Genomic DNA, 24,688 nt, shown 5'->3' on the forward strand with positions numbered 1-24,688 from the left:
GGAGAAAAAACTAAGGCAGTATTGGCCAGAGAATGGCAAAAATAAGTGGGAAAACGTGGTGTATCCTTCCCTGCGGGTATACAGAGATATACCACACTTCCCCTCGACAATCCAGTCGGAAGGAGCGAAGAACACAAGGAGGCAGACCGGAGGACTGCCGGGGCAAGCACAAGTTGCCCGGTTGTCTATCAACCCCAAGCAAACAACTCACTGCCGAAACTAGCAGGGAGTAACCCACTGAGCTGGAGCATTTAGTCTTCTTGAGACAGCGGAAACAGAGCGATTACCCCAGGGGAGAGCACGTGGTCCAGCAATGGACAACATTGCATGACCCAGGACTCCTCTGTCCGCAGATGGGATGATCCGAGCAAAGGGCAGTGCCTCTGATGCGGGGCACTCAGCTCCCACAGCCATGGACATGGCAATAGGGTGAAAGGCACGATCGCCCAGCTGACAGACTGAAAACTCTCCTCATAGAGGAGGATCCGCAGGCAATCCTAAAGGAGGATGCTCACTGAGTCCAGCAGATTCCAAACCTGGAGGGTCCCTCGAGAGCAACACTGGACAGGCTTCCTCATGGATAGACCTGCTACGTCTCAGAGCGCCCAAGGGAGAGCGCTATTCTCGAGTCTGGTGCCAGTCAGAGCAGTGCCATCCCTTGTCCGGGAACAGAAAACGAGGGACACTCCTCAAAGGGGTGCATAGTCGGGCGTTGAGTGGGCAACCCGAAAGGATTGCCCTGGAACCCCGTGGGCGCCCACGGGGAGAAGCCCGACACTGCCGCTCATTATACCGTGGGCGCCCACGGGGAGAAGCCCGACACTGCCGCTCATTATACCGTGGGCGCCCACGGGGAGAAGCCCGACACTGCCGCTCATTATACCGTGGGCGTCCACGGGGAGAAGCCTGACACTGCTGCTCATTATACCATGGGAGACCCATGGGGCGTCCGCGGGGAGAAGCCCGACACTGCCGCTCATTATACCATGGGGCGTCCGCCGGGAGAAGCCCGACAATGCCGCTCATTATACCATGGGGCGTCCGCAGGGAGAAGCCCGACACTGCCGCTCATTATACTATGGGTGCCCGCAGGGAGAAGCCCGACACTGCCACTCATACCATGGGGCGTCCGCAGGGAGAAGACCGACACTGCCGCTCATTATACCAGGGGCGTCCGCGGGGAGAAGCCCGACACTGCCGCTCATTATACCAGGGGCGTCCGCGGGGAGAAGCCCGACACTGCCGCTCATTATACCGTGGGCGTCCACGGGGAGAAGCCCGACACTGCCGCTCATTATACCAGGGGCGTCCGCGGGGAGAAGCCCAACAATGCCGCTCATTATACCAAGGGCGCCCACGGGGAGAAGCCCGACACTGCCGCTCATTATACCGTGGGCGTCCACGGGGAGAAGCCCGACACTGCCGCTCATTATACCATGGGGCGTCCACAGGGAGAAGACCGACACTGCCGCTCATTATACCAGGGGCGTCCGCAGGGAGAAGCCCGACACTGCCGCTCATTATACCAGGGGCGTCCGCGGGGAGAAGCCCGACACTGCCGCTCATTATACCGTGGGCGTCCACGGGGAGAAGCCCGACACTGCCGCTCATTATACCAGGGGCGCCCACGGGGAGAAGCCCGACACTGCCGCTCATTATACCGTGGGCGTCCACGGGGAGAAGCCCGACACTGCCGCTCATTATACCAGGGGCGTCCGCGGGGAGAAGCCCAACAATGCCGCTCATTATACCATGGGGCGTCCACGGGGAGAAGCCCGACACTGCCGCTCATTATACCATGGGGCGTCCACGGGGAGAAGCCCGACACTGCCGCTCATTATACTATGGGTGCCCGCAGGGAGAAGCCCAACACTGCCGCTCATTATACCATGGGGCGTCCGCAGGGAGAAGCCCGACACTGCCGCTCATTATACTATGGGTGCCCGCAGGGAGAAGCCCAACAATGCCGCTCATTATACCATGGGGCGTCCACAGGGAGAAGCCCGACACTGCCGCTCATTATACTATGGGGTGCCCGCAGGGAGAAGCCCGACACTGCCACTCATACCATGGGGCGTCCGCAGGGAGAAGACCGACACTGCCGCTCATTATACCAGGGGCGTCCGCGGGGAGAAGCCCGACACTGCCGCTCATTATACCAGGGGCGTCCGCGGGGAGAAGCCCGACACTGCCGCTCATTATACCAGGGGCGCCCACGGGGAGAAGCCCGACACTGCCGCTCATTATACCGTGGGCATCCACGGGGAGAAGCCTGACACTGCTGCTCATTATACCATGGGAGACCCATGGGGCGTCCGCGGGGAGAAGCCCGACACTGCCGCTCATTATACCATGGGGCGTCCGCGGGGAGAAGCCCGACACTGCCGCTCATTATACTATGGGCGCCCCGCAGGGAGAAGCCCGACACTGCCACTCATACCATGGGGCGTCCGCAGGGAGAAGACCGACACTGCCGCTCATTATACCAGGGGCGTCCGCGGGGAGAAGCCCGACACTGCCGCTCATTATACCAGGGGCGTCCGCGGGGAGAAGCCCGACACTGCCGCTCATTATACCATGGGGCGTCTGCAGGGAGAAGCCCGACACTGCCGCTCATTATACCAGGGGCGCCCACGGGGAGAAGCCCGACACTGCCGCTCATTATACCATGGGGCGTCTGCAGGGAGAAGCCCGACACTGCCGCTCATTATACTATGGGCGCCCGCGGGGAGAAGCCCGACAATGCCGCTCATTATACTATGGGTGCCCGCAGGGAGAAGCCCGACAATGCCGCTCATTATACCATGGGGCGTCTGCAGGGAGAAGCCCGACACTGCCGCTCATTATACTATGGGCGCCCGCGGGGAGAAGCCTGACAATGCCGCTCATTATACCATGGGGCGTCTGCAGGGAGAAGCCCGACACTGCCGCTCATTATACTATGGGCGCCTGCGGGGAGAAGCCCGACAATGCCGCTCATTATACCATGGGGCGTCCGCGGGGAGAAGCCCGACACTGCCGCTCATTATACCAGGGGCGCCCACGGGGAGAAGCCTGACACTGCCGCTCATTATACTATGGGCGCCCGCAGGGAGAAGCCCGACACTGCCGCTCATCATACTATTAATATCTCTGGTACCGACGTTGAAGTTATTCAGCATGCTGGTATTTTACGTCAAGTCACAAGCTTTTCTAAAGAGGCATGTTTTCACTTCACGTTTGTTATCTGGCGGAGTGACTCTGGAAGGGAGTTTCACAGCTTGGGGCCTGCTATGGAAAACATTCGCTCTCTTGTTTGCGTTAGGTGTGCGTTGCGTGTTGTGGGAACCATTAGCAGCCCTTTATTTTGTGATCTTAGTGCTCTCTTCGGCGTATACGGTTGAAGCGTCAGTTGGGTTAATGTTGTTGATGACATTAAAGATTAGAGTTAATAGTTTGTAATGAATTCTGGATTGTATTGGTGCTATTAGCGAAGGGGTGATGTGATCAAGTTTTCTTCTTCCTAGTAAGAGTCTCGCAGCAGCATTTTGTAGTAATTGTAGTGCACTTCTTACATACATGGGAGGGGTCACTAGCGGTAAAGCCTGTGAGTACATTGTTCATGCAGACTTGCTGTGAAAAGCCGCAATGCATGCAGACACTCACGCACATAGAGTCACAACTCCTCATGCATGTGTAAGTGGCAACTCCAGCCCTGGAATGCACCTCCTCCGTGCACGGAAAGGCCTGGCTCAGTCGCACACACAAGACCGGGTTGCACCCCGAGAGAGGAAGCAGAAAGCAGCACATACACGCTTTAATTTCATGAATTAACAAGTGATTTCTATGAAACCTCAATTCTTTGGTTTTTGGAGATTCCTAGTGCTGTTCTGGTGTTGATCCCAGAATGCTTAGGGAGCTGAAAAGACAGGACAGTTCTGCTGTGTGCTTGGTGGCTGGAGAGAGCGAGCGAGCAGGTCACAAGTGGTGGAGTCCCACGGGAAGCTGTGCTGGATTGTGTACGCACAGCTTCAGCCAGTACCCAGCGGCTGCTCCAATTCTTATTCCCAGGCCTATAGCCCTGCTCCTGCTCCATGGAGCACTAGGGTGACAAGGCTAGAACAAGTCACGGCGTCTGGTCTGAAAGCTGAGACCCTTTAAAGGAAGATAAAGGACTGCTGGATGGCGGGAGCAGGAGAGGCCGGCACAAGATCAACTCTGAAAAGCTTCACTAAGGCCCAGTGCAAAACATCCACTGAACCTCTGATAGCAGAGTTTAAAAAAGACAAAACATGAGATAAGCGAGTGCACCTCTCTGCGCTGGGAAGTAATAGCCAGGGCCTGATTGGCACGGCGTTTGCATGGAGACGCGCCCATAGCCTCGCATGTCCGGTCGCTCATTTCAGCGCCAAAACCATTACAAGTTTACTAACGGGATTTTGTTTTCTTTTTATTTCGTTAAGGAACTAATTTTAAGTAAGAAAGGACGACATTAAATTGAATTCATCCAAAGAGGTCTGAATGTGCTTGGAAAGCATGGAGTGGATGAGCTTTCAGTGCATTCAGCGTTGGCAGGGGAGCTGTGTGAATGGCATCGTCTCCCCTGTTACAATCTTTCAGTTACTATGTGAACCGGTATGATGTCCCCACAAATACCGGTATATAAAAGTTTCTAAATAAATAATAAATAAATAAATATTGGAGACATCCAGCAATCTTTGGCCACTTCACACACTGCTGAATTTCACAGACAAGTAAACATTATGGGAAGTAAGTTACATCTGCATAGTAAGTCTTACAGTAACAAGCAAGAAGGACAAAGTCCAGCGTCATACCTGCAAGAGGTCTCTCGGAATGAGATGTTTAGGTCCCAGTGTGCCCGGATCCTGTTGACAAAGAAAGAAAGTCCTGAATATCGCACACCAATATCCACCTCCGCCCATGGCCCTCAGCACTGCAGTTATAAAAGCCTAAGAATGGGTTGCAATCCCACTGCTGCCACCAACCTCTGGGTGACCCGATTTCAGTCGGCTGGGGCTCGTTCTCCTGTGGCTTACTTAGCACACTGACAGTATTTTACATCTAACAAATCCTTGTGTTGCAATCTGCCAGTCCTGGAAGCAGCTGACCTTCCACTAACCTTCGGCAACCCGATACACCATTCCGGGCCGCGCGAGCTATTGCTCCCACATCTAAGGACCCTCGTTCCCAGTGTTTATTGTACTTTACACAGGAATTTATCAGTGTTTGTGGCAACAGGAACAACAATGGGAGAAATCAGTGGAAAAAAAGGACTCCTCATTTCCAGGCAAGAATAATTTTTGTTCTTTTAATAACCTCTGAAAGCAAAGGTCCCTAGCCAGGCCATGTACTGCCCAAGTCATATGCCAGGATTCAGAAGGAAAGAGAAACTGCCCAGCTCAGCACCAGAAAAGTGAGATCAGTCCAAAGTTTCTTTTACAACTGTCAGCAAAGCTCTACAGATAATTAAGATACATCATTTTCCCTATATCTGAACAAAGGGTCAATATTTGGATCAATCTGTCTACCAACAATTCAAAATAATACAAATCAAACAGCCAGTTATATAGCAGGCATGGCAGAAGGTCTCTGCTGGAGATGGGGGGTCAGGGAGATATTGCTGGGGGGATGGATGGGGGTCAGGGAGATATTGCTGTGGGGGGGATGGATGGGGATCAGTGAGATTGTTGGGGGGTCAGGGAGACACTGCTGGACGTTGGGAGGGGGGGCATTAGGGATGTCCAGCTGGCTCGGGGAAGGAACAGGGATGTCTTGCTCTCCTGGAAGTGGGGGGTATCAAGGATTCTGCATTTTATTTCAAAGTTTTTATTTACCACTTTCCTGGTAATCACTGAGCAGATTTGTGAACATGGACAACGCGATACATAACAGCAGAAATCTTGTGTTACTTTTGTGTGCTGGAAGTGACCGGCAGCAGGAGTGCACAAGCAGTGTACAGGGGACGGCTGCGCTGTGAGGGTCTCTTATACAGAGGCAAAACCACTGGAGGGAGCGAAGCTGAGCCCCTCTGCTCTGCGCGGCCTCCACGGGGCCTCCAGCACACGGATAAATTATGAATGATCCTGTTTTACTAATCCCATTTCACATGCCCGGCTCTCTGCAGTCACAAGTCCTTTGTTTGTCAGGTTCTCCATTTCTTCAGCTCTCGCACCCCCTCCCTCCGTCTCTCTCACACCCCGTGGGCCTGCTCCAGGGCAGCACTGCTGCCGTGAAAGCCCTGCTCCTGCTTCCCTGGTTCCCAGCCCCATGCAGACGGAGGGTGGACACAGACTTCACCTTCATATGCAGAGCCTAGGGCAGGGCTGGCCGCAAACAGGCCCGGGTTTCAGGATATGCACAGTGAGCACGCACGAGAGAGATCTGCATCCAGCGGAGGCAGAGCATGCAGAGCTCTCTCATGCATAGTCCTTGTGGAGATCCTGAAACCTGGCCTGGAGGACTGGAGTTCAGCATCCCTGGCCTAGGGGAGGTCCTCTCCCGCTTCCCTTAGGGCCATGCCCTGCTGCCTTTCCAACATCTTTCCAATCTGTGCGGGTGAAGCTCCCAGTCTTGGAGTCCTCCTCAAGCCCGCCCGCCTACTTTCTTAGCTCTGGAAGGCCATGGCTGCACGCGCTCCTCTATCTCTGTAGCCAGAATCGTCCTGCCCTGAGTGGGGACTCACTCTAGCACTTAGAAGAGTGGATTTGTCTTTAGTCATAAAGCACAAAGAGCTTCTCCACCTCTACACCAAGCTGCCAGGCTTAAGAGAGCCGAGGCTCATGTTCGGAGCTTAAAACCGAGCACATTTTCATTCTTATGCGATGCTGATCCGAACCTGTTAAACCACAGAAGCCAAACAGGCAATCCTGGTTCTTTTCTGTCTACCTCAGAGTTATCAGATCCTGAAGTCCTGCCTATATCAGAGTTAGGATCATTTTAAGGGATTGTAAATTTCAAAAAATGGAAAAAAGGAAAAGCATCTAGGAAGTGTTAAATAAACCCAAGAATGGTCAGAGCTGGTCTTCTAGAGTAATGAGCGACGATGACACAGACCTTCTCCTCCTCGCATTCTCTCACGCATCCAAGATTACTCTGGAGAGTAAAGCACCCATGCTTAAGAGAGAGGGATGAAGTTACTGATCCCAGGCCCAGAGACAAAGAGAACCCTGACCCTTGGGCCAGCCCCCTTCAAGAGTGAGGAGAACATCTTCCTATTCCCAGGGTGACCCCTCCCCTCATCCGACAGGTCACATGGAGAGAGCGGGCCGCATTTGTAATTCCAGCTCTCACGCTCGGGTTAAGCAGGTCCCACCCTCCCCCAGGCAGCCCACTGCACTCCCATCTCTAGCTCTGCGCAATAATTCTTGGTACCAAGAAAAGAGCTCACCAGTGACAGACAATCCAACGTTTCCCAGGACCAACGCAGCCCCAAACATCCCTTCTGAGCAGCACTATGGAGCACAGTTTGTATGGAAAGTTTGATATTGAAACCAAATGCTGCTTTCCCAGCAGTGGCTCAAGCCTATCGGTGACTGTGCGCCCCTCGCCTCGTACCCTACTGACAGCCCCTCCCGTGACCTCTGTTTGAGGCACCGCAGCCACCATCATGGCATAGCCGTAGCCCCATCTCCTTACCGGAACTGAATGCTGAGCTCCTGAGACCAGGAACCACAATGCCACGTGCGAGTGAGCGTGAGTGAGTACACGAATAACTCCTGGACTGAGATCTACCCAAGCCTGAAATATTCCCCACGCGTGTTTTATAGTCCAGCAAGCTCGGAGGAAAATGGGTCAGAAGTCACAGTCCAAAAAGGGCAATCCGGATAGCCAGCGCTGGCATTTCACTGGTAATCTCGTGCAGTGCTGGCCCCTCTCAGCCAGTGGCCACTGCATGCCACAGGGCACGAGAAGTGGATGGGCGTTCGGTGCATTCAGCCCTGCCTGGGCTTCAGATAAAGAGGTAAGCAATGCTGCACTTCAAGGTGCTGGTAAAGCTTATTACAATTATTATTAACCATTAGACACCATTTCCCTATATGCATGGCTGAATATTCCTGTAATTAAAGATTGAAGATAAAAGCACTTTTACATTTTAGGGCTTTCAGAATCAATTAAATATTTATCTTATTTTCTCCTAATGACAGAAGCTCGCAGTGCAATTCTGCAGTATGAGAAGCAGAATTGCTAACGAGAAGATTTTCTCGGTTTGTCCGTCTGTCCGATGCACGCTGTCTCTCATAGCACAGTGTCCTACTACTTAAGGCCTCACTGGCTGCTTCCCGCCTCCCAGCATGTCCAGTGTGCGGCTTTCACTGGCTGCGACACCCAAGGAACCCCCTGCACTGGGCTGGACTGGGCTTTTATCTCTGGATCCATCACCCGGGTCTGGTCACTTAATGCAAGGTCCCAGAGGGGTGGAGTGGGCAAAGCTCACAAGCAGGCCCTGCGAGCCTGCAGCTCACCTCTTACTCTTCCCCAGTATGGTTTCCTGCTGCTTTCTTTTGTAATACATTCAATGTGATTGTTTATTGATATTTTGTGCCTGCTTAGTCACTGCAAGCAGTAATATAATGTGTTACAGCACGCAGAGCTTTTTGAGATCATGACCTGCTTTTAAATAAACCTCCTCTTGCTGTGCATCCCACATTGCTAGGATCCCCTCGCACGCCCGACACGCGCTGACATTTTGGTGTGGATCGCGCACTGAACACAAACGTTTCTAGAGGTGCGAGGCACTCACGCATAAGCCTTCTTCCCTTCCAGAAACGAGGCTCAGGCTCCCCAGGCTGCAGGGAAACCAGTTTGCCCTCCTAGAGAATTCGGAGTGGGGTCACCTCTGCTGCCCTGACATCTGGGATCACTTGGACACAGTTCAGCTCATTCCTTCTAACTTCCTCCGCTAGAAAAACATCTGCTGCAGCCCTGGCTGACTCCAATCCCCCGGGCAGCGGCGGCCTGCGAGGTCACAGTCACTCACCTTCTTTTCATGATACTGAAGTGCAGATCCTCTTCCAGTCTCACTTCTGGCCGTTTGCCATGCGTCTTCTCGCCTTCCTCGCTGTCCTCGCTGTGGGAGAAAATGAAGCCTGGCTCCTTCTTGGGGATCCTGGTTGGGGGCAGGGGAACTGTCCTCTTCTCGGCCAGGCGACCCCGATTCTGGCAGGGGAGATAAAAAAAAAAAACAAAACCGCAGTCAGCAAGGCGATGCAGCCACTTCCAGTCTGCAGGAGAGGACGGTCCAGGCACCCTGGAGATGTGAGAACAGGCAGGCCTGCCAGGAAACCCCAACTAAAGGTGCCCTGTGCGCCGATGCATTTCAGTGACAGATTAAGCAGCCCCCTGGAGAAGGAAGCCCAGCGGGACTGCTGGCAACAGGGTCCGGAGAGCAGAATTTACTACACAAGCTCCCAGCAAAACAGAAGGAGCTGCGACTCATCTGACTTACTCTCCTACCCCTCTCCTCCTGGCTCCAGATACCGATCGCACCATTAAAATCATTTCATGATCATTTATGTTACTTCTGAGCAGTTAGGAGTCTCAGTGACCATCTGGGGACTCATGATGCCTGATAAGAGGGATAGTGTGACAGAAGAAAAAAAGCCTAGAAAGCCAGCAGAAACAGCTCACAGTGCAGCTAAAACGTCAGCAACAGCAGGCCACACCGTGCACAGGCTGGGACGGCGCCCGAGGGATCAGGCTCCGACTGCCTGTGGGCTGTGACGGCGCCCGAGGGATCAGGCTCCGACTGCCTGTGGGCTGTGACGGCGCCCGAGGGATCAGGCTCCGACTGTCTGTGGGCTGTGACGGCGCCCGAGGGATCAGGCTCCGACTGTCTGTGGGCTGTGACGGCGCCCGAGGGATCAGGCTCCGACTGTCTGTGGGCTGTGTGACGGCGCCCGAGGGATCAGGCTCCGACTGTCTGTGGGCTGTGACGGCGCCCGAGGGATCAGGCTCCGACGGTCTGTGGGCTGTGACGGCGCCCGAGGGATCAGGCTCCGACGGTCTGTGGGCTGTGACGGCGCCCGAGGGATCAGGCTCCGACTGTCTGTGGGCTGTGACGGCGCCCGAGGGATCAGGCTCCGACTGTCTGTGGGCTGTGACGGCGCCCGAGGGATCAGGCTCCGACGGTCTGTGGGCTGTGACGGCGCCCGAGGGATCAGGCTCCGACGGTCTGTGGGCTGTGACGGCGCCCGAGGGATCAGGCTCCGACGGTCTGTGGGCTGTGACGGCACCAGAGGGATCAGGCTCCGACTGTCTGTGGGCTGTGACGGCCCCCGAGGGATCAGGCTCCGACTGTCTGTGGGCTGTGACGGCCCCCGAGGGATCAGGCTCCGACTGTCTGTGGCTGTGACGGCGCCCGAGGGATCAGGCTCCGACTGTCTGTGGGCTGTGACGGCGCCCGAGGGATCAGGCTCCGACTGTCTGTGGGCTGTGACGGCGCCCGAGGGATCAGGCTCCGACTGTCTGTGGGCTGTGACGGCGCCCGAGGGATCAGGCTCCGACGGTCTGTGGGCTGTGACGGCGCCCGAGGGATCAGGCTCCGACGGTCTGTGGGCTGTGACGGCGCCCGAGGGATCAGGCTCCGACTGTCTGTGGGCTGTGACGGCGCCCGAGGGATCAGGCTCCGACTGTCTGTGGGCTGTGACGGCGCCCGAGGGATCAGGCTCCGACTGTCTGTGGGCTGTGACGGCGCCCGAGGGATCAGGCTCCGACTGTCTGTGGGCTGTGACGGCGCCCGAGGGATCAGGCTCCGACTGTCTGTGGGCTGTGACGGCACCAGAGGGATCAGGCTCCGACTGTCTGTGGGCTGTGACGGCGCCCGAGGGATCAGGCTCCGACTGTCTGTGGGCTGTGACGGCGCCCGAGGGATCAGGCTCCGACTGTCTGTGGGCTGTGACGGCACCAGAGGGATCAGGCTCCGACGGTCTGTGGGCTGTGACGGCGCCCGAGGGATCAGGCTCCGACGGTCTGTGGGCTGTGACGGCGCCCGAGGCATCAGGCTCCGACTGTCTGTGGGCTGTGACGGCGCCCGAGGGATCAGGCTCCGACGGTCTGTGGGCTGTGACGGCGCGCGAGGGATCAGGCTCCGACGGTCTGTGGGCTGTGACGGCGCCCGAGGGATCAGGCTCCGACGGTCTGTGGGCTGTGACGGCGCCCGAGGGATCAGGCTCCGACGGTCTGTGGGCTGTGACGGCGCCCGAGGGATCAGGCTCCGACGGTCTGTGGGCTTGTGACGGCGCCCGAGGGATCAGGCTCCGACTGTCTGTGGGCTGTGACGGCGCCCGAGGGATCAGGCTCCGACTGTCTGTGGGCTGTGACGGCGCCCGAGGGATCAGGCTCCGACGGTCTGTGGGCTGTGACGGCGCCCGAGGGATCAGGCTCCGACGGTCTGTGGGCTGTGACGGCGCCCGAGGGATCAGGCTCCGACGGTCTGTGGGCTGTGACGGCGCCCGAGGGATCAGGCTCCGACTGTCTGTGGGCTGTGACGGCGCCCGAGGGATGAGGCTGGAGGAAACGGTTGTGAATGTAGAGCAGGAGAAACCGTAAAACTGAATTGATACTCTTTGTACCTTGGGCAAGTCCCCCTCCATTGCCTCAGATACAAACTCGGATTGCAAGCCCTCTGGGGAGAGGGGAAAATCTCCAGTGCCTAATTGTACTTTGCTTTGAAGTGGATGAGCAGTCATGAAAGGAAGAATGTAAATTAAAAAATCAAATAAAAATAAGGGTTTGTGTTCGGGACGTGCTGATGTCAGAAAGTTTGTGCACAGAGAGGTGAAATAAACTGGTGTGGCTCATGCACTGGATCACGATGCTGAGAGAACTGTAATCACCTGAGGCCCACACAGTCTCCTCCGGAGATGCACCCCGAGAGCCATCCTGTGCCACCAACCACACTGGAAGAGTGGAGGGGATCCCCTGTACTGGGCTGATCTGTTCTTCACAAAACGTAGCCCTCCACCACTTCTCTCCATATAACTAAAACATGCTTTACAGAGAACACACAACAACATTGTTCTGAAACCTTATCTAGAAATATTGCACATGAGGTCCCATGGGTCGGATACATTATTCACAGCTGGGTGCTGGTCTCTGTAGCTCATGTGTATCATTGATGGATAATCCTTACATTGATCCAATAAAGGCCATCCCAGCCTGCAGAGAATCCAGTTTGCTGTAGGAGCCAGAGCACTTACATATTCCAATCACTAGAAGGCTTCTTTCTGCTCCTGTTATCTGGCTGGGCTCTCTGTCTCTCTTACCTTCTCCTCATTCCTTTTCCAGGTTCTCCTTTCCATTTGACTTTATTCTCTCTCCTGTCTTCATCCCCTCCTTGACATCTTTCCATTTTAATGCTCCTTCTTGTCTCTTCTCTTCCTCCATATCTCTCCCTTACACCACCATCACTTCACTCTATCCTCTTGCATCTGGATCTCATCACTTCTTTTCCCTCATCGCACACCCTCCAGTTCTCCCTGCCCCCAACACTTCCTGTCCCCATCTCTCTCCTCCAGTGTTCCTCTCACCCTCCAAGACCCCTCGCTGGGTTGTGTCTCCCATCTGGCTCTCTTTTCCTCAGCAGCACACCCCTCTCACACCTCCATTATCCCCACATTGACTTTATCACTCATCTCTCCTACCCTGACACACCTCTGGCTCTCTCTCTCATCTCCCCCCACCCCGTCACACCTCTGGCTCTCTCTCTCTATCTCTCATCTCCCCCACCCCGTCACACCTCTGGCTCTCTCTCTCTCTCATCTCCCCCCCCCCCGTCACACCTCTGGCTCTCTCTCTCTCTCTCATCTCCCCCACCCCGTCACACCTCTGGCTCTCTCTCTCTCTCTCATCTCCCCCACCCCGTCACACCTCTGGCTCTCTCTCTCTCTCATCTCCCCCACCCCGTCACACCTCTGGCTCTCTCTCATCTCCCCCACCCCGTCACACCTCTGGCTCTCTCTCATCTCCCCCACCCCGTCACACCTCTCGCTCTCTCTCATCTCCCCCACCCCGTCACACCTCTGGCTCTCTCTCTCTCTCATCTCCCCCACCCCATCACACCTCTGGCTCTCTCTCTGGCTCTCTCTCTCATCTCCCCCACCCCGTCACACCTCTGGCTCTCTCTCTCTCTCATCTCCCCCACCCCGTCACACCTCTGGCTCTCTCTCTGGCTCTCTCTCTCATCTCCCCCCCCCCGTCACACCTCTGGCTCTCTCTCTCATCTCCCCCACCCCGTCACACCTCTGGCTCTCTCTCTCTCATCTCTCCCACCCCATCACACCTCTGGCTCTCTCTCTCATCTCCCCCACCCCGTCACACCTCTGGCTCTCTCTCTCTCATCTCCCCCGCCCCGTCACACCTCTGGCTCTTTCTCTTGCCCCGGAAGATAATATACAATAGATAAAGCTTCAGTAAACAGGGAAAATAAATGTACAGGACTGATATCCTGGAGGTTTATTGCCTGAAGTTCACTGTGAGCTACGTAGAGCATGGGAGGCTGGAGGGGTGAGGTGATGGTTGCTTTCCACGGGAATCCCTACACTGAGGCCCAAATCGCAGAAAACCTGATTTGATATTAGAAGTCTGCCAGAGAGAGAGAGAGAGAGATTCCTCCGAGGCCATTCCTGGCGGCTGGTTAATTGAGCCCAGCACTGAGCCCCAGAACACACAGCCAATCTCGTCTGAACCCTGCTAATGAAAAGCTGGTGCAGAAAGATTGGCCAGCAGCAGATCCTAAGGGTCAAGCAGGTGTGACCCTTGCGGGCAGGAGAATGACTGCTGCAGGGATGTTAGATCTGCTTCCCTGGGCTTGCTCTGCTCCTTCACAGAAATATTTTAAAATACAGCTTGGTAAGCAGGCTGCGGACTCTACCAGCAGAAGCTGAAAGAATTAGCCATGGAAGCCACAGACAAGAAAGCCGTCCCTTATAGACAGGCAGTGCCTGGTGGTTACAAGAATCAAAATAATTTGGGCTTTTGGAAGGCTCTCTGCCCACATCCAGCTGGGCTCGGCAGCAGCTCATTCAGTTACGTTTTGTCTTATTTCTTTTTCTATTTTATTTCTTTGAATTTTCATTTATGATAGCAAGAAAAGTCTGGTTTTGGAAAACAGCGCCAGAGTGCACACAGTGCACAGATGAAAGGAGGAAATGAAAGGTAAGGACGTGTAACAGAGTAATGAAAGGCAGCGCTAAGCTCGCACCTCACATGCCAACCACCAAGGAGGTTCCTGCTGGGCCCACGACACAGGAGAGGGGCCCGAGGCTGGCACTGAGGAGAATCCTAGGGAAAAAGCTCGCTCACACCTTCAAATCTATTCAGACATTTACAAGGATAATTCAGCCAAGCTGCAAGAAACGGCTTCCTCTTTCACTGTGCGGCCACAGCCACGTCCGGAAAACAAACGCTCCTTCTAAAGTCAGTGTCTCACTGGTTCTCCAGCGCTGAAAAGCTGCCGGGCCACGTTCATTTTTGTGTCTCTTTCTCTTTCCATTCTATTGCACTCTGGCCACAGCGGCGGCGAGTGCGAGCTGCTCAGCATCTGCAGTAAGTTAGCCGGGCAGCCCAGGGCTGGATTATTGGCCTCAATCGGCTTTTCTCACCTGAACACCTCAGAAGGGGCAGGCGGGCCCGCGGAGAGCCGAGCGATACCCACGCCACGGATGCACGTCTCTCTCACCATCCCTTGAACTTCTGTTCATTTCATTTCCAGCAGTGCCCCAGTAGGGAACGGGCTCACTGGGATGAGAGCACCAGGACATTACGGTGTTTCCTGATTCTCCAACATCCCCATGGACCCAGCTGGCTCTGCTCATCTCCATGTTCAGGACTGAAACTTTCCCCACATCGAGGACACCCCCAGTGCTGAGGGCTCACTGCTGCCTCCTCTGGGACAGGAGCACCTGCAGCGCATCAGCACCACCGCCCCCCTCCCCATCTCACTGCTCCAGAAACGGGAAAGAATTTCCAGGCAGAACTGCTGCGAGATCCAGCACCGATGGTGCTTTCCCTTTGCAGACGGCGCACACACATGCAGCTCCAGTGCAGCTGTGAAACGCACCTAGCAGGACCCTCCCTCCTTCTACAAGGTTGCAGGCACGAGGACCTCTCTCCACTCGGGGGGGGGGGGGGGATTTTCGAAATGATTTACTTATGCCTGTAAATGTAACTACTATCGTAGCAATTTTCAAAAGCCACTTACCCGTGCGATGTGCACTTATGTGGATAAAGCCTATGGACAATTCGATTTTCAAAAGCCAGTTGTAAGCGTGTAAATGCTTTTGAAAGTCCGGCCCTGGGTACACACCCAAGATCTTCCCCCGCCTAACTATTCCCGATGCCCACAGATGGGAACTAGAATGGGGCAAGAGAAACCTTTGGTAAGCAAAGTTGTTAGAAGAACAGATGTTTTCCTTCTGATGCAGCTGAATAATAGATGAAGCTTTTCGAGCTCGGTAAAGGTTTTTAGAAATGAAACGTTGGAGGGTTTTTTTTTTTTTTTTTAGATAACAGAGACCGTGCATTCGGCTCTTTCCCTCAGCTGGGAATGCACAGAGGAAGGAGGCCTGAATGCCACCCCGAGGACAGTGCTGATGCTTCACGAGCAGGTCACCTCTCCCCCCTGGGAAGGAAGTTCTGGGAGCAGTTACTGCTCCACCACTGACAAATATGCAGAGAAAACCAAAACCAGATTCTCATCACAAAACTTTCCAAGAGAAGGGGGTGGGGATGATCCCCCGCAGGAGAAGAGGGGGCGGCAGTTTCAGCCTGAGCTGTGGATCTCCCCCGGGTCTTCATTAGCTAATCCTGGAAAGGCAGTCCTACCTCCAGCTGCTTGCCTCCTTCAGCCCTTGGCAGAGTGCAGACGTGAAACTCGTTTATGCTCTCGGTGGGCCTTACCTCCCGCACAGGCCAGGAATTGTACAGCACACCATGATAGGAGCAAACCCCACTCGTAAGCCAGGGCATGTTGAGTCTGATCTCACTCTCTCAAATGTACTGCTAATGCCCTGAAGATTCTCACTGTGCCAAAGAGCGCCTCCTTCTGGAGAGTATGGGGTCTACCATGGAAGCTCTTTATAATCAGGCCAGTTGGGACGATATCTGTATTTTTCTGCTCTCTGATTGCATCATTTGGAACTTAAGGATCTTCTCTCTCTCTCTCCATACAGGCCACAGAACAGTCGCTTGGTACTGATGCTCCTATCAACAGTGCTCTTCTTGTGCTCTTCTCCTTTACCCCCATTTCTGCTTTCCTTGACCCAAACTCTGTATTGTTTAGAACAGGAATGCCCAGGCTGCTCACAGCTTCTTCATTCTCTACAGTTATTTCGGGTCGGCAGCCCAGTGCTGTTCTCTTAGCAGCGTTAACAGTTTCCAAAGGACTATGCAAGCCACATCAGCTTATTCCACCCAATAACAAGATGTGAGGCCGTTCCCAGGTCTCTGTTTCTCCTTGTAGCTGTTCTTGAACCATCTTCTCCACAGTTCTCCGTCTTCTGCTGCACTTAGTAATCTCTTATCTTTAGGTTTCAGTTCACCTTCTTCTTAACCATTCCTGTGTCAGTTTTTTCTCTTCTTGTGGTTGCAGAAGTAACTCTCTGTATTTCCCATTGTATTTGCGCATTAGCCAATTGTCTGTCCTATTTTGCTGGTCTGATTCTTTAAATATTTTTTCCTGTGTTTCAAATTCTGTTGCTTTTTCCCCCCCAAGTGTGCTCATAGATTCTCACTCATTCTCTACTCATCAAAATGAAGGTCCAAGCTTAAGGACGAAGTCTGATTTTGGCTGTTCACTTTCAGGCTTAAGTGCTTCCTGAGTATTTGGATTTATTGATGCTGTTGAATATATTTGGAAGCTTATAATATGTATTATATTTCTATAAGACTCATACTGCCTTCAGCTCTTGGAATGTATAATCTCGACATAGACTGATTCTTATAAATTACTTAGTCGGTATGGAGAAGTTTTTTGTTCTTACTTTCAATTCTGTGCAATGTTTGTGGGGCCAGTCTAGAATTCCAAAATTGTAGGAGTGTGCAGGGATTGCAAATTGACTGAAAGCTTGAATCTTATTCCGTGCTGTTAAAGCACTTTTCAATATCAGTTTCAGTCTCTTGCAGTATTCTTTGCCGATCTTTTCTCTCAGTAACTTGTGCTGGATTGCTGAACCTTATTCTTCTAGATATTTATCTTTGCCTTCCTGCTCAAGTCTTCAGAGAGATATTTTCAGTTTTGCTTAATTTTCTTATTAGCAATAACACCTAAGAACATTTGTCCAAACTAAATATCATCAAGATATCATACAAGAAATTCTTCATTACTTGGAGTTGTTCCATCAAGTGAAAATCACAGGAGCTGTAAAATTTCAAATCATCTACAAGTATAAGATGCAATGTTATCTATGGTCCATTAATGTCTCTAGGATTAAGGAATAGCGACAGGGAATCTCCCTGAAACATACTTTGCTGGACCTTGATGTTGTTCACCTTCATAATTCAGATGGAATATAGTTTGCCACAATTTCATAGTGAACTTGATGCACTCAAATTATTCATAAGAACATAAGAAATGCCATACTGGATCAGACCAAGGGTCCATCAAGCCCAGCATCCTGTTTCCAACAGCGGCCAATCCAGGCCACAAGTACCTGGCAAGTACACAAACATTAGATAGATCACAAGCTACTATTGCTTATTAAATTACTGTAATAGCAGTTTATGGATTTAACCTCTAGGAACTTATCCAAACATTTTTTAAACCCAGTAACACTAACTCCTGAAACCACATCCTCTGGCAATGAATTCCAGAGTTTAAACTATGCGCTGAGTGAAAAAGAATTTCTTCAATTTGTTTTAAATGAGCTACTTGCTAACTTCATGGAGTGCCCCCTGGTCCTTCTATTATCTGAGAGAGTAAATAACTGATTTACATTAACTTGTTCAAGTCCTTTCATGATCTTAAAGACCTCTATCATATCCCCCCTCAGCCATCTCTTCTCCAAGCTGAAAAGTCCTAACCTCTTTAGTCTTTCCTCATAGGGGAGCTGTTCCATCCCCTTTATCATTTTGGTCGCCCTTCTCTGTACCTTCTCCATCGCAATTATATCTTTTTTGAGATGCAGCGACCAGAATTGTACACAGTATTCAAGGTGGGGTCTCACCATGGAGCGATACAGAGGCATTATGACATTTTCCGTTTTATTCACCATTCCCTTCCTAATAATTCCTAACATTGTTTGCTTTTTTGACTGCTGCAGCACACTGAGCCGACGATTTCAATGTATTATCCACTATGATGCCTAGATCTTTTTCCTGGGTGGTAGCTCCTAATATGAAACCTAACATCGTGTAACTACAGCAAGGGTTATTTTTCCCTATATGCATCACCTTGCACTTGTCCACATTAAATTTCATTTGCCATTTGGATGCCCAATCTTCCAGTCTCGCAAGGTCCTCTTGCAATTCATCACAATTCGCTTGAGATTTAACTACTCTGAATAATTTTGTGTCATCCGCAAATTTGATCACCTCACTTGTGTTCCTTTCCAGATCATTTTTAAATATATTAAAAAGTACAGATCCGAATACAGATCCTTGAGGCACTCCACTGTTTACCCTTTTCCACTGAGAAAATTGACCATTTAATCCTATTCTATGTTTCTTGTCTTTTAACCAGTTTGTAATCCACGAAAGGACATCGCTTCCTATCCCAGGACATTTTAGTTTTCTTAGAAGCCTCTCATGAGGAACTTTGTCAAACGCCTTCTGAAAATCCAAATCCACTACATCTACCGGTTCACCTTAGTCCACATGTTTATTAACTCCTTCAAAAAAAATGAGAGAATTGTGAGGCAAGACTTCCCTTGGGACACAGCCAACATGGATTTCTCCATCAAACCAGGTCTACCTAAATGTTTTGTGATTTTATTCTTTATAATAGTTTCCACAATTATTCCCAGCACTGAAGTCAGGCTCACTGGTTTATAGTTTCCTGGATCCCTTTTTAAATATTGGGGTTACACTGGCCATTATCCAATCTTCAGGTATATCGGGTGATTTTAATGATAGGTTAAAAATATTTAGTAATAGGTTTGAAATTTCATTTTTTAGTTTTTTCAGAATCCTGGGGTGTATACCATCCGGTCCAGGTGATTTACTACTCTTTAATTTGTCAATCTATCCTATTACATCTTCCAGGTTCACCGTGATTTGGTTCAGTTGATCTGAATCATTACCCAGGAAAACCTTCTCCGGAACGGGTATCTCTCCAACATCCTCTTCAGTGAACACCAAAGCAAAGAAATTTTTTAATCTTTCTGCGATGGTCTTAACTTCTATAAGTGCCTCTTTAACCCGTTGATCATCCAATGGTCTAACCGACTCCCTCACAGGCTTTCTGCTTCGGATATATTTTAAAAAGTTTTTACTGTGAGTTTTTGCCTCTACGGTCAACTTCTTTTCAAATTCTCTCTTAGCCTGTCTTATCAATGTCTTACATTTAACTTGCCAGCGCTTATACATTATCCTATTTTCTTCTGTAGGATCCTTCTTCCAATTTTTGAATGAAGAACTTTTGGCTACAATAGCCTCTTTCACCTCCCCTTTTAACCATGTTGGTAATCGTTTTGCCTTTCCTCCTCCTTTCTTAATGCGTGGAACAGATCTGGTCTGTGCGTCTAGGATTTTTTTTTTTTTTTTTAACAATGTCCATGCCTGTTGCACACTTTTTACCTTTGTAGCTGCACCTTTCAGTTTTTTTTCTATTTTTCTCAGGGATTATTACTCTGTACATTTCAAGGCAATTTAATATCCAATATTGTAGGTTGTCAAATGCTTTTTTTTTTTTTGTGGTCTATCTATGTTATACCAAAGTTTCAACCTTTCTTACAAATGGCCATGATGAATTTATTCAGCATCTAGTCTCCGATTCCATGCGCTTCTCTTCTGTTGGCGTAATGTTATTAACATCTATGGGATCGTCTATTCTAGCTGCATCTACAGTGGTGGAAGCTTAGAGATTGTAGGTAGGCCCATAATGGGTCAGCAATATCTGAGGATGTTACCTGGATCTCTTCTTCTGGCTGTCTGAGCACTTGATTTGTGCAGTTTGCCAGGTCTTGGTGGAGAGATGTGAAAGGTTGGATGTTCCACTGGGGCCAAGGCCCTTCTAAACTTGGCTTCCAGTTCTTTTTTGTTCCTTCAGGCCCTTGCATAGCTTTGATGTTTGTGTTTTCCATGTTGCATTGCTCCAGAACTTCTCAGTTTCAGCTTTTGTTGGTGATATTTCATCTGCACTAAACATCTGCCTGCACTCCCTGTAGAACTGCGTTGGGTTCTCATTTCTGTTTTCATCATATCTCTGCAGCTTTTCTGCTTTTGCTGTTATTTTCAATCTGTTATTGGTGAATATAAATTGAATGTCTTCTTCTGTTAGTGCAGTGGGTCTCAGCTTGGGGTTTTGGATTTTTCTCATTATTTTGGAGTCCTCAGACCCGTGAGGTTCTTGTCTACTGGTGATATCTCTGCGCAGAGTGATTTTATTTTCCAAGGAGGCTTTATCTTTCTCCATCACTTCTGGTTTGTGTCCTTGTTGTAGGAATCTAGGAGTAATGATTTCGGCTGCACAATACCTTTTCTGATGTATTTCTTTCTGTAATATTAATAGCTGGTCCCTTTATGCAGATTATGGCCTTCTTAATCTTACTGTCCATGTTTTCTTTGTGTGTCAGGTTTCCTATCCTGGACCCAAGCTCGTGTACCCATGTCCGCAGAGGGCAGGAGATCAGCCTCTCTTACACTGCCTCCCATCAGCTCTCCCCTGGCACTTCCTAGCTTTTCCAGCACTTCTCTCCGAATCACCTCTCTCTCTCTCTCTTGCTCTCTCTCTCTCTGCGTCAATGTCTAAAACATTTGTTCCTTTCATTTTTCTCATCAGAGATCTTAAAACAGGCGTCGATTGCTTTTTGCAGCTTTTGCTTGAATATTATTTCAGTTTTTGCTGTGCTCTCTTTGTAAACCCTCATCTCCTTTTTATCTTCAGGGCTGCATGTAAGTCTTCTCTCATCCTCTTCATTAGGCTTTTCTGGCCTGTCTCCTGCTACAGTGACCAGGCTACACCACTGCTGCCACCATCATTACCGCAGTGCTAAGTCTCTTTTTATCCTGCGTAACATGCGGCCAATATGAATTTATCCTTTCCCTTCCATTCATACTTAAAGCTTAGGGGTCACCTTGCTGAGATCTGGTCCACCCCACGAAGGCACTCAGCAAGACTTGGCGAGAGCAATGTATTCTCTTCACCTCGGACCTGCACAGCAATTCACTACCCATAACTAATCAAGCTTGATATTTCACTTGGTTGCAGCTCCATCACTGCTCTCTACATTAATGGTGGGGGTGGAAGGGAAATAGAACCAAGAGCTAAGAGAAACAGATAAGTATGAGAAAAAAAATGTGAAGCTTGCTGGGCAGACTGGATGGGCCGTTTGGTCTTCTTCTGCCATCATTTCTATATGTTTCTATCACCGGCCCAGCAGCTCCTGGAAACCTCAGACAGCAAACAGGAGGGACCTGGTGCCAGCAGAGAGGCTACCCAGCAGCCACCATAGGCAGCACAATAGACTTTGCAAGACTGGATGCACCAGTGATAGAGCAGAAAATTAACCTTTCCTATCTGATCCCAGCTTTAATTAAACCCAGCTTTAATTAGATGCAGAGAAAGAGTTGTAAGCGAAAATAGAAAAAAATGCAACAAACTTGTTCTGTGGCAGTAAAGAGCCAGCAGTAGCTGAGTGAAGATGCTCCTGGACCTTGAATTTAGATCTCTGAGGGACTCTGGCATTAAGGGTCGGATCAGGACTTCTCTTCTCGCCCCTTCTCCAAGCCAGCCTGAGCTTCTACCTCCACATCTGAGAGACTTTCCAGCAAATTACATTACTCAGTTTGGTCAACTGCCCACAAATTGATTTTCCTGTACAAATAATGAACATTTAATGCTATTTTCCCTGTAACGGAAAATCGTGTGAGAGATCTGGAGTCATCGTGGCCTCCTCTGATGAGGATATCCCAGCTTTCTTTCTTTGACTGTGCACCTGCTGGCAGATTAAGGTTTCACTGTGCTGCGGGATTAGGAGCTCTGGGATAACCCCGGTGCCCTAGGTGAACCTGCCTACCCCCACAGCAACCCCATACCACTCTCCCCTCCCCTTCTGCACCCCCCTCCCGCTGCTCCTTCTCTCTCCCTCCCATGCCACATCTTCCTCTTTCTCTCCTTCACTCCCTGCTCAGCACAACAGCACCACCCTCCCTACCTCGCTGCCCCCTTTTTGCAGTACCTTGCATCCTCTCTCCACCTCCTACCTGCCCAGAATTCTCTCTTTTTCCACTCCACCCTCTCTCTCCACCTGCCCAGCATCGACTGTCCCCACCTCCCTCTATGTTCCTACCCAGCATCCATTCCCTTCTCTCTTATGGTGCCGTGTCATAAACCTGGAGGTTTCTGGGGGTTTTACTATCCTCAAAGGTTTGGTACCCTGGACGACCATCCCTTGCTATTGTGACATTAGAAGACAGAAGGATGCCAGCAGCACTGCCAGCAGCAGCAGTTGCCCTAGGCAGAGACAGGCAGGTCCAGTGTGCAAAGCATGCAACTGCACAGGGTGGCACATCTGGGGGGGGGGCCCGCGTCAGGCAAGGAGAGGCCTGTGCTATGCCAGTGAACTCAATCCCACCAGTGGTGGAAGACGCTGGAGGCCCGTGTGGAAGCCTTTCCTGCAGTTCCTCCTCATGTGCTGGCCCCACAGTAACATAGTAATTCAACACATGTGGTGCCTGCTAGCACTTCCTGTGATCTCATCTAGAATGCAAGAGGAGGGGCAGAATGGCTGCTCTCCCTAATGAAGAAGATTCAGGCTGGCAGCAGTGGAGGAGGGCTCTGCCTGCCTGGTCTGCATGTATGTGTGAGGGAATGGGAACTTGCCTTGGGAGTGTGGGTGGGTGTGTGTGTGTGTGAGTGTGTGAGAGAGAGTGAGAGTGAGAGTGAGAGAGAGAGAGAATGGGGCTGCAGGTGGATCCCAACTAAAGAAGAGCTGGAGATGACTGTGGGTTTGTCTAAGAGGTAACTGGAAATCAAAAGTTCCCAGGTATGTAGAGTGTGAATTTTTAAAATCCTTTTTAATTTTATTTTTCAGGTGTTATTTCATATCTGCTGTTTGGGTCATTAAAAAAACTTGCATGTGAGTTTTTAGTTATTCGATCTTTTATTTGCCATCTGTTTTTGGAATATTATTCTTAGCATGTCTTTACTATTATGATTATGTGTTTATTTTATTTCTTGGTTTTTTTGTTTGATGTTTGAGGAGTGGTGATGGTTCTGGTTTTTTATTGTTGCACTGCACAGAGTGTCTGGCTTCTTGCGGTTTCCAGTTCAGGTTTTGTCTGCACGTTTATATTTCTGCTTTATGGCTGCTCTATTCTGTATTAGGTGAGGGTCTATTTATGCTCTGCATGTGTGACTGAGGTGAGGCATTCTCCTAACAGGAAGTGTATTAGTGTTTTAGGGCTTTCGGAGGGTCAAGCACACACACAACTCACGTCACAATAGGTCTAATACCATATGGGCTCCAAGTGAGTTTTTACAGGATCTCTGCTTGGCAGCACAGCAGTGCATGGAAACAGTGATAGTTTTACCTCAGAATATGGCACTTTGATTTTTTTCATGTAAAATGTTATCAGTTAAGTAATTTCTCCATTATAAATGTATAACTTTTAACTGTGTGGGTGGAGCAGGCCGAGGGGGGCATTGTGCAAGGCTATAAGAGGTTCACTTACAGTACCTATTACCCGGGGGCGGGTGGGATCAGTTTTCAAAGTTTGTAGCACTGAAGGGAGCTGGGATTTTTTGGGTGGGCAGCACAGGCCCTGGAGGCAGGTGAGCTGGCCCAAGACAGGAGGGAGGAGAGGTCAGGAAGACATTGGCACTGTTTAAAAGGGAGAGGCAGCCATGCGTGGGGACGCCTGAGCTGCACAGGGTAGTCAGAAGGGGAGGTAAAGTAAATCTTGGTAATAAAAGTGACAGCCTGCATGTCATCAGCACACGTCACAGGAGCAACTTCACCCACTGCACGATGATATCCAGTGCCTCCCAGCTCTGCACACAGGATCACCAGCAGAAGGGTTCACTGCCGAGACTGGAGGAGCAGCAGGCTGAGAACCCGGGAAGCCCAGGTTCAAATTCCACCACCACTCCTTGTGACCTTGGGCAGGTCACTTCACTCTCCAGTGCCTCTGGGACAGGGAAACACCTCCAGGATACATTAATGAGGAGAGGGGTTGTAGGGACGGACTCTCCCCCGGATACACACAGCGGAGGGTAGTGCACCAGGCTGCAGTGCACAAGACAAGCTGAGCCCTGGGGCATGAAAACAAAGTGCTCGCCCCATGCAATCCTATCCTACACGTTTTCTCCCCAGAGATTTCCCCTGCTGCAGCGGGTTCAGGGACCTTACAGAATTGGTATCTCACACCTGGTGCTATAGTTAGTGCCCGGCTCCAGGCAGGATGTGCCCTGTTCCTGCCAGAAGGACTCGCGCTTCTACAGGATCAGACCCCAAGCTTCGAGCATTAGTAGAGGGGCTGGCGTTCTAACCCTCATTTCTCTGCACTCAAAGCCTTTGCTGCACGAGTGCTT

General features: G+C 50.9%; 1 protein-coding gene across 1 annotated transcript in view; it reads right to left on the bottom strand.

Annotated features, from left to right (window-relative positions):
• The window catches only part of SAMD11 (sterile alpha motif domain containing 11), a 55,194-nt gene that overhangs the window by 16,839 nt on the left and 13,667 nt on the right, over nt 1–24,688 (bottom strand). The window contains exons 3-4 of the mRNA XM_029579230.1: nt 8,978–9,156; nt 4,815–4,865 (exon numbers count right to left, since the gene is read on the bottom strand). Of these exons, the coding sequence (XP_029435090.1) occupies nt 4,815–4,865; nt 8,978–9,156 (230 nt within the window). The remainder of the gene's footprint in view (nt 1–4,814; nt 4,866–8,977; nt 9,157–24,688) is intronic.

The sequence above is a fragment of the Rhinatrema bivittatum genome, chromosome 15 (assembly GCF_901001135.1).
Source record: "Rhinatrema bivittatum chromosome 15, aRhiBiv1.1, whole genome shotgun sequence".
In the NCBI taxonomy this organism is placed as follows: domain Eukaryota; kingdom Metazoa; phylum Chordata; class Amphibia; order Gymnophiona; family Rhinatrematidae; genus Rhinatrema; species Rhinatrema bivittatum.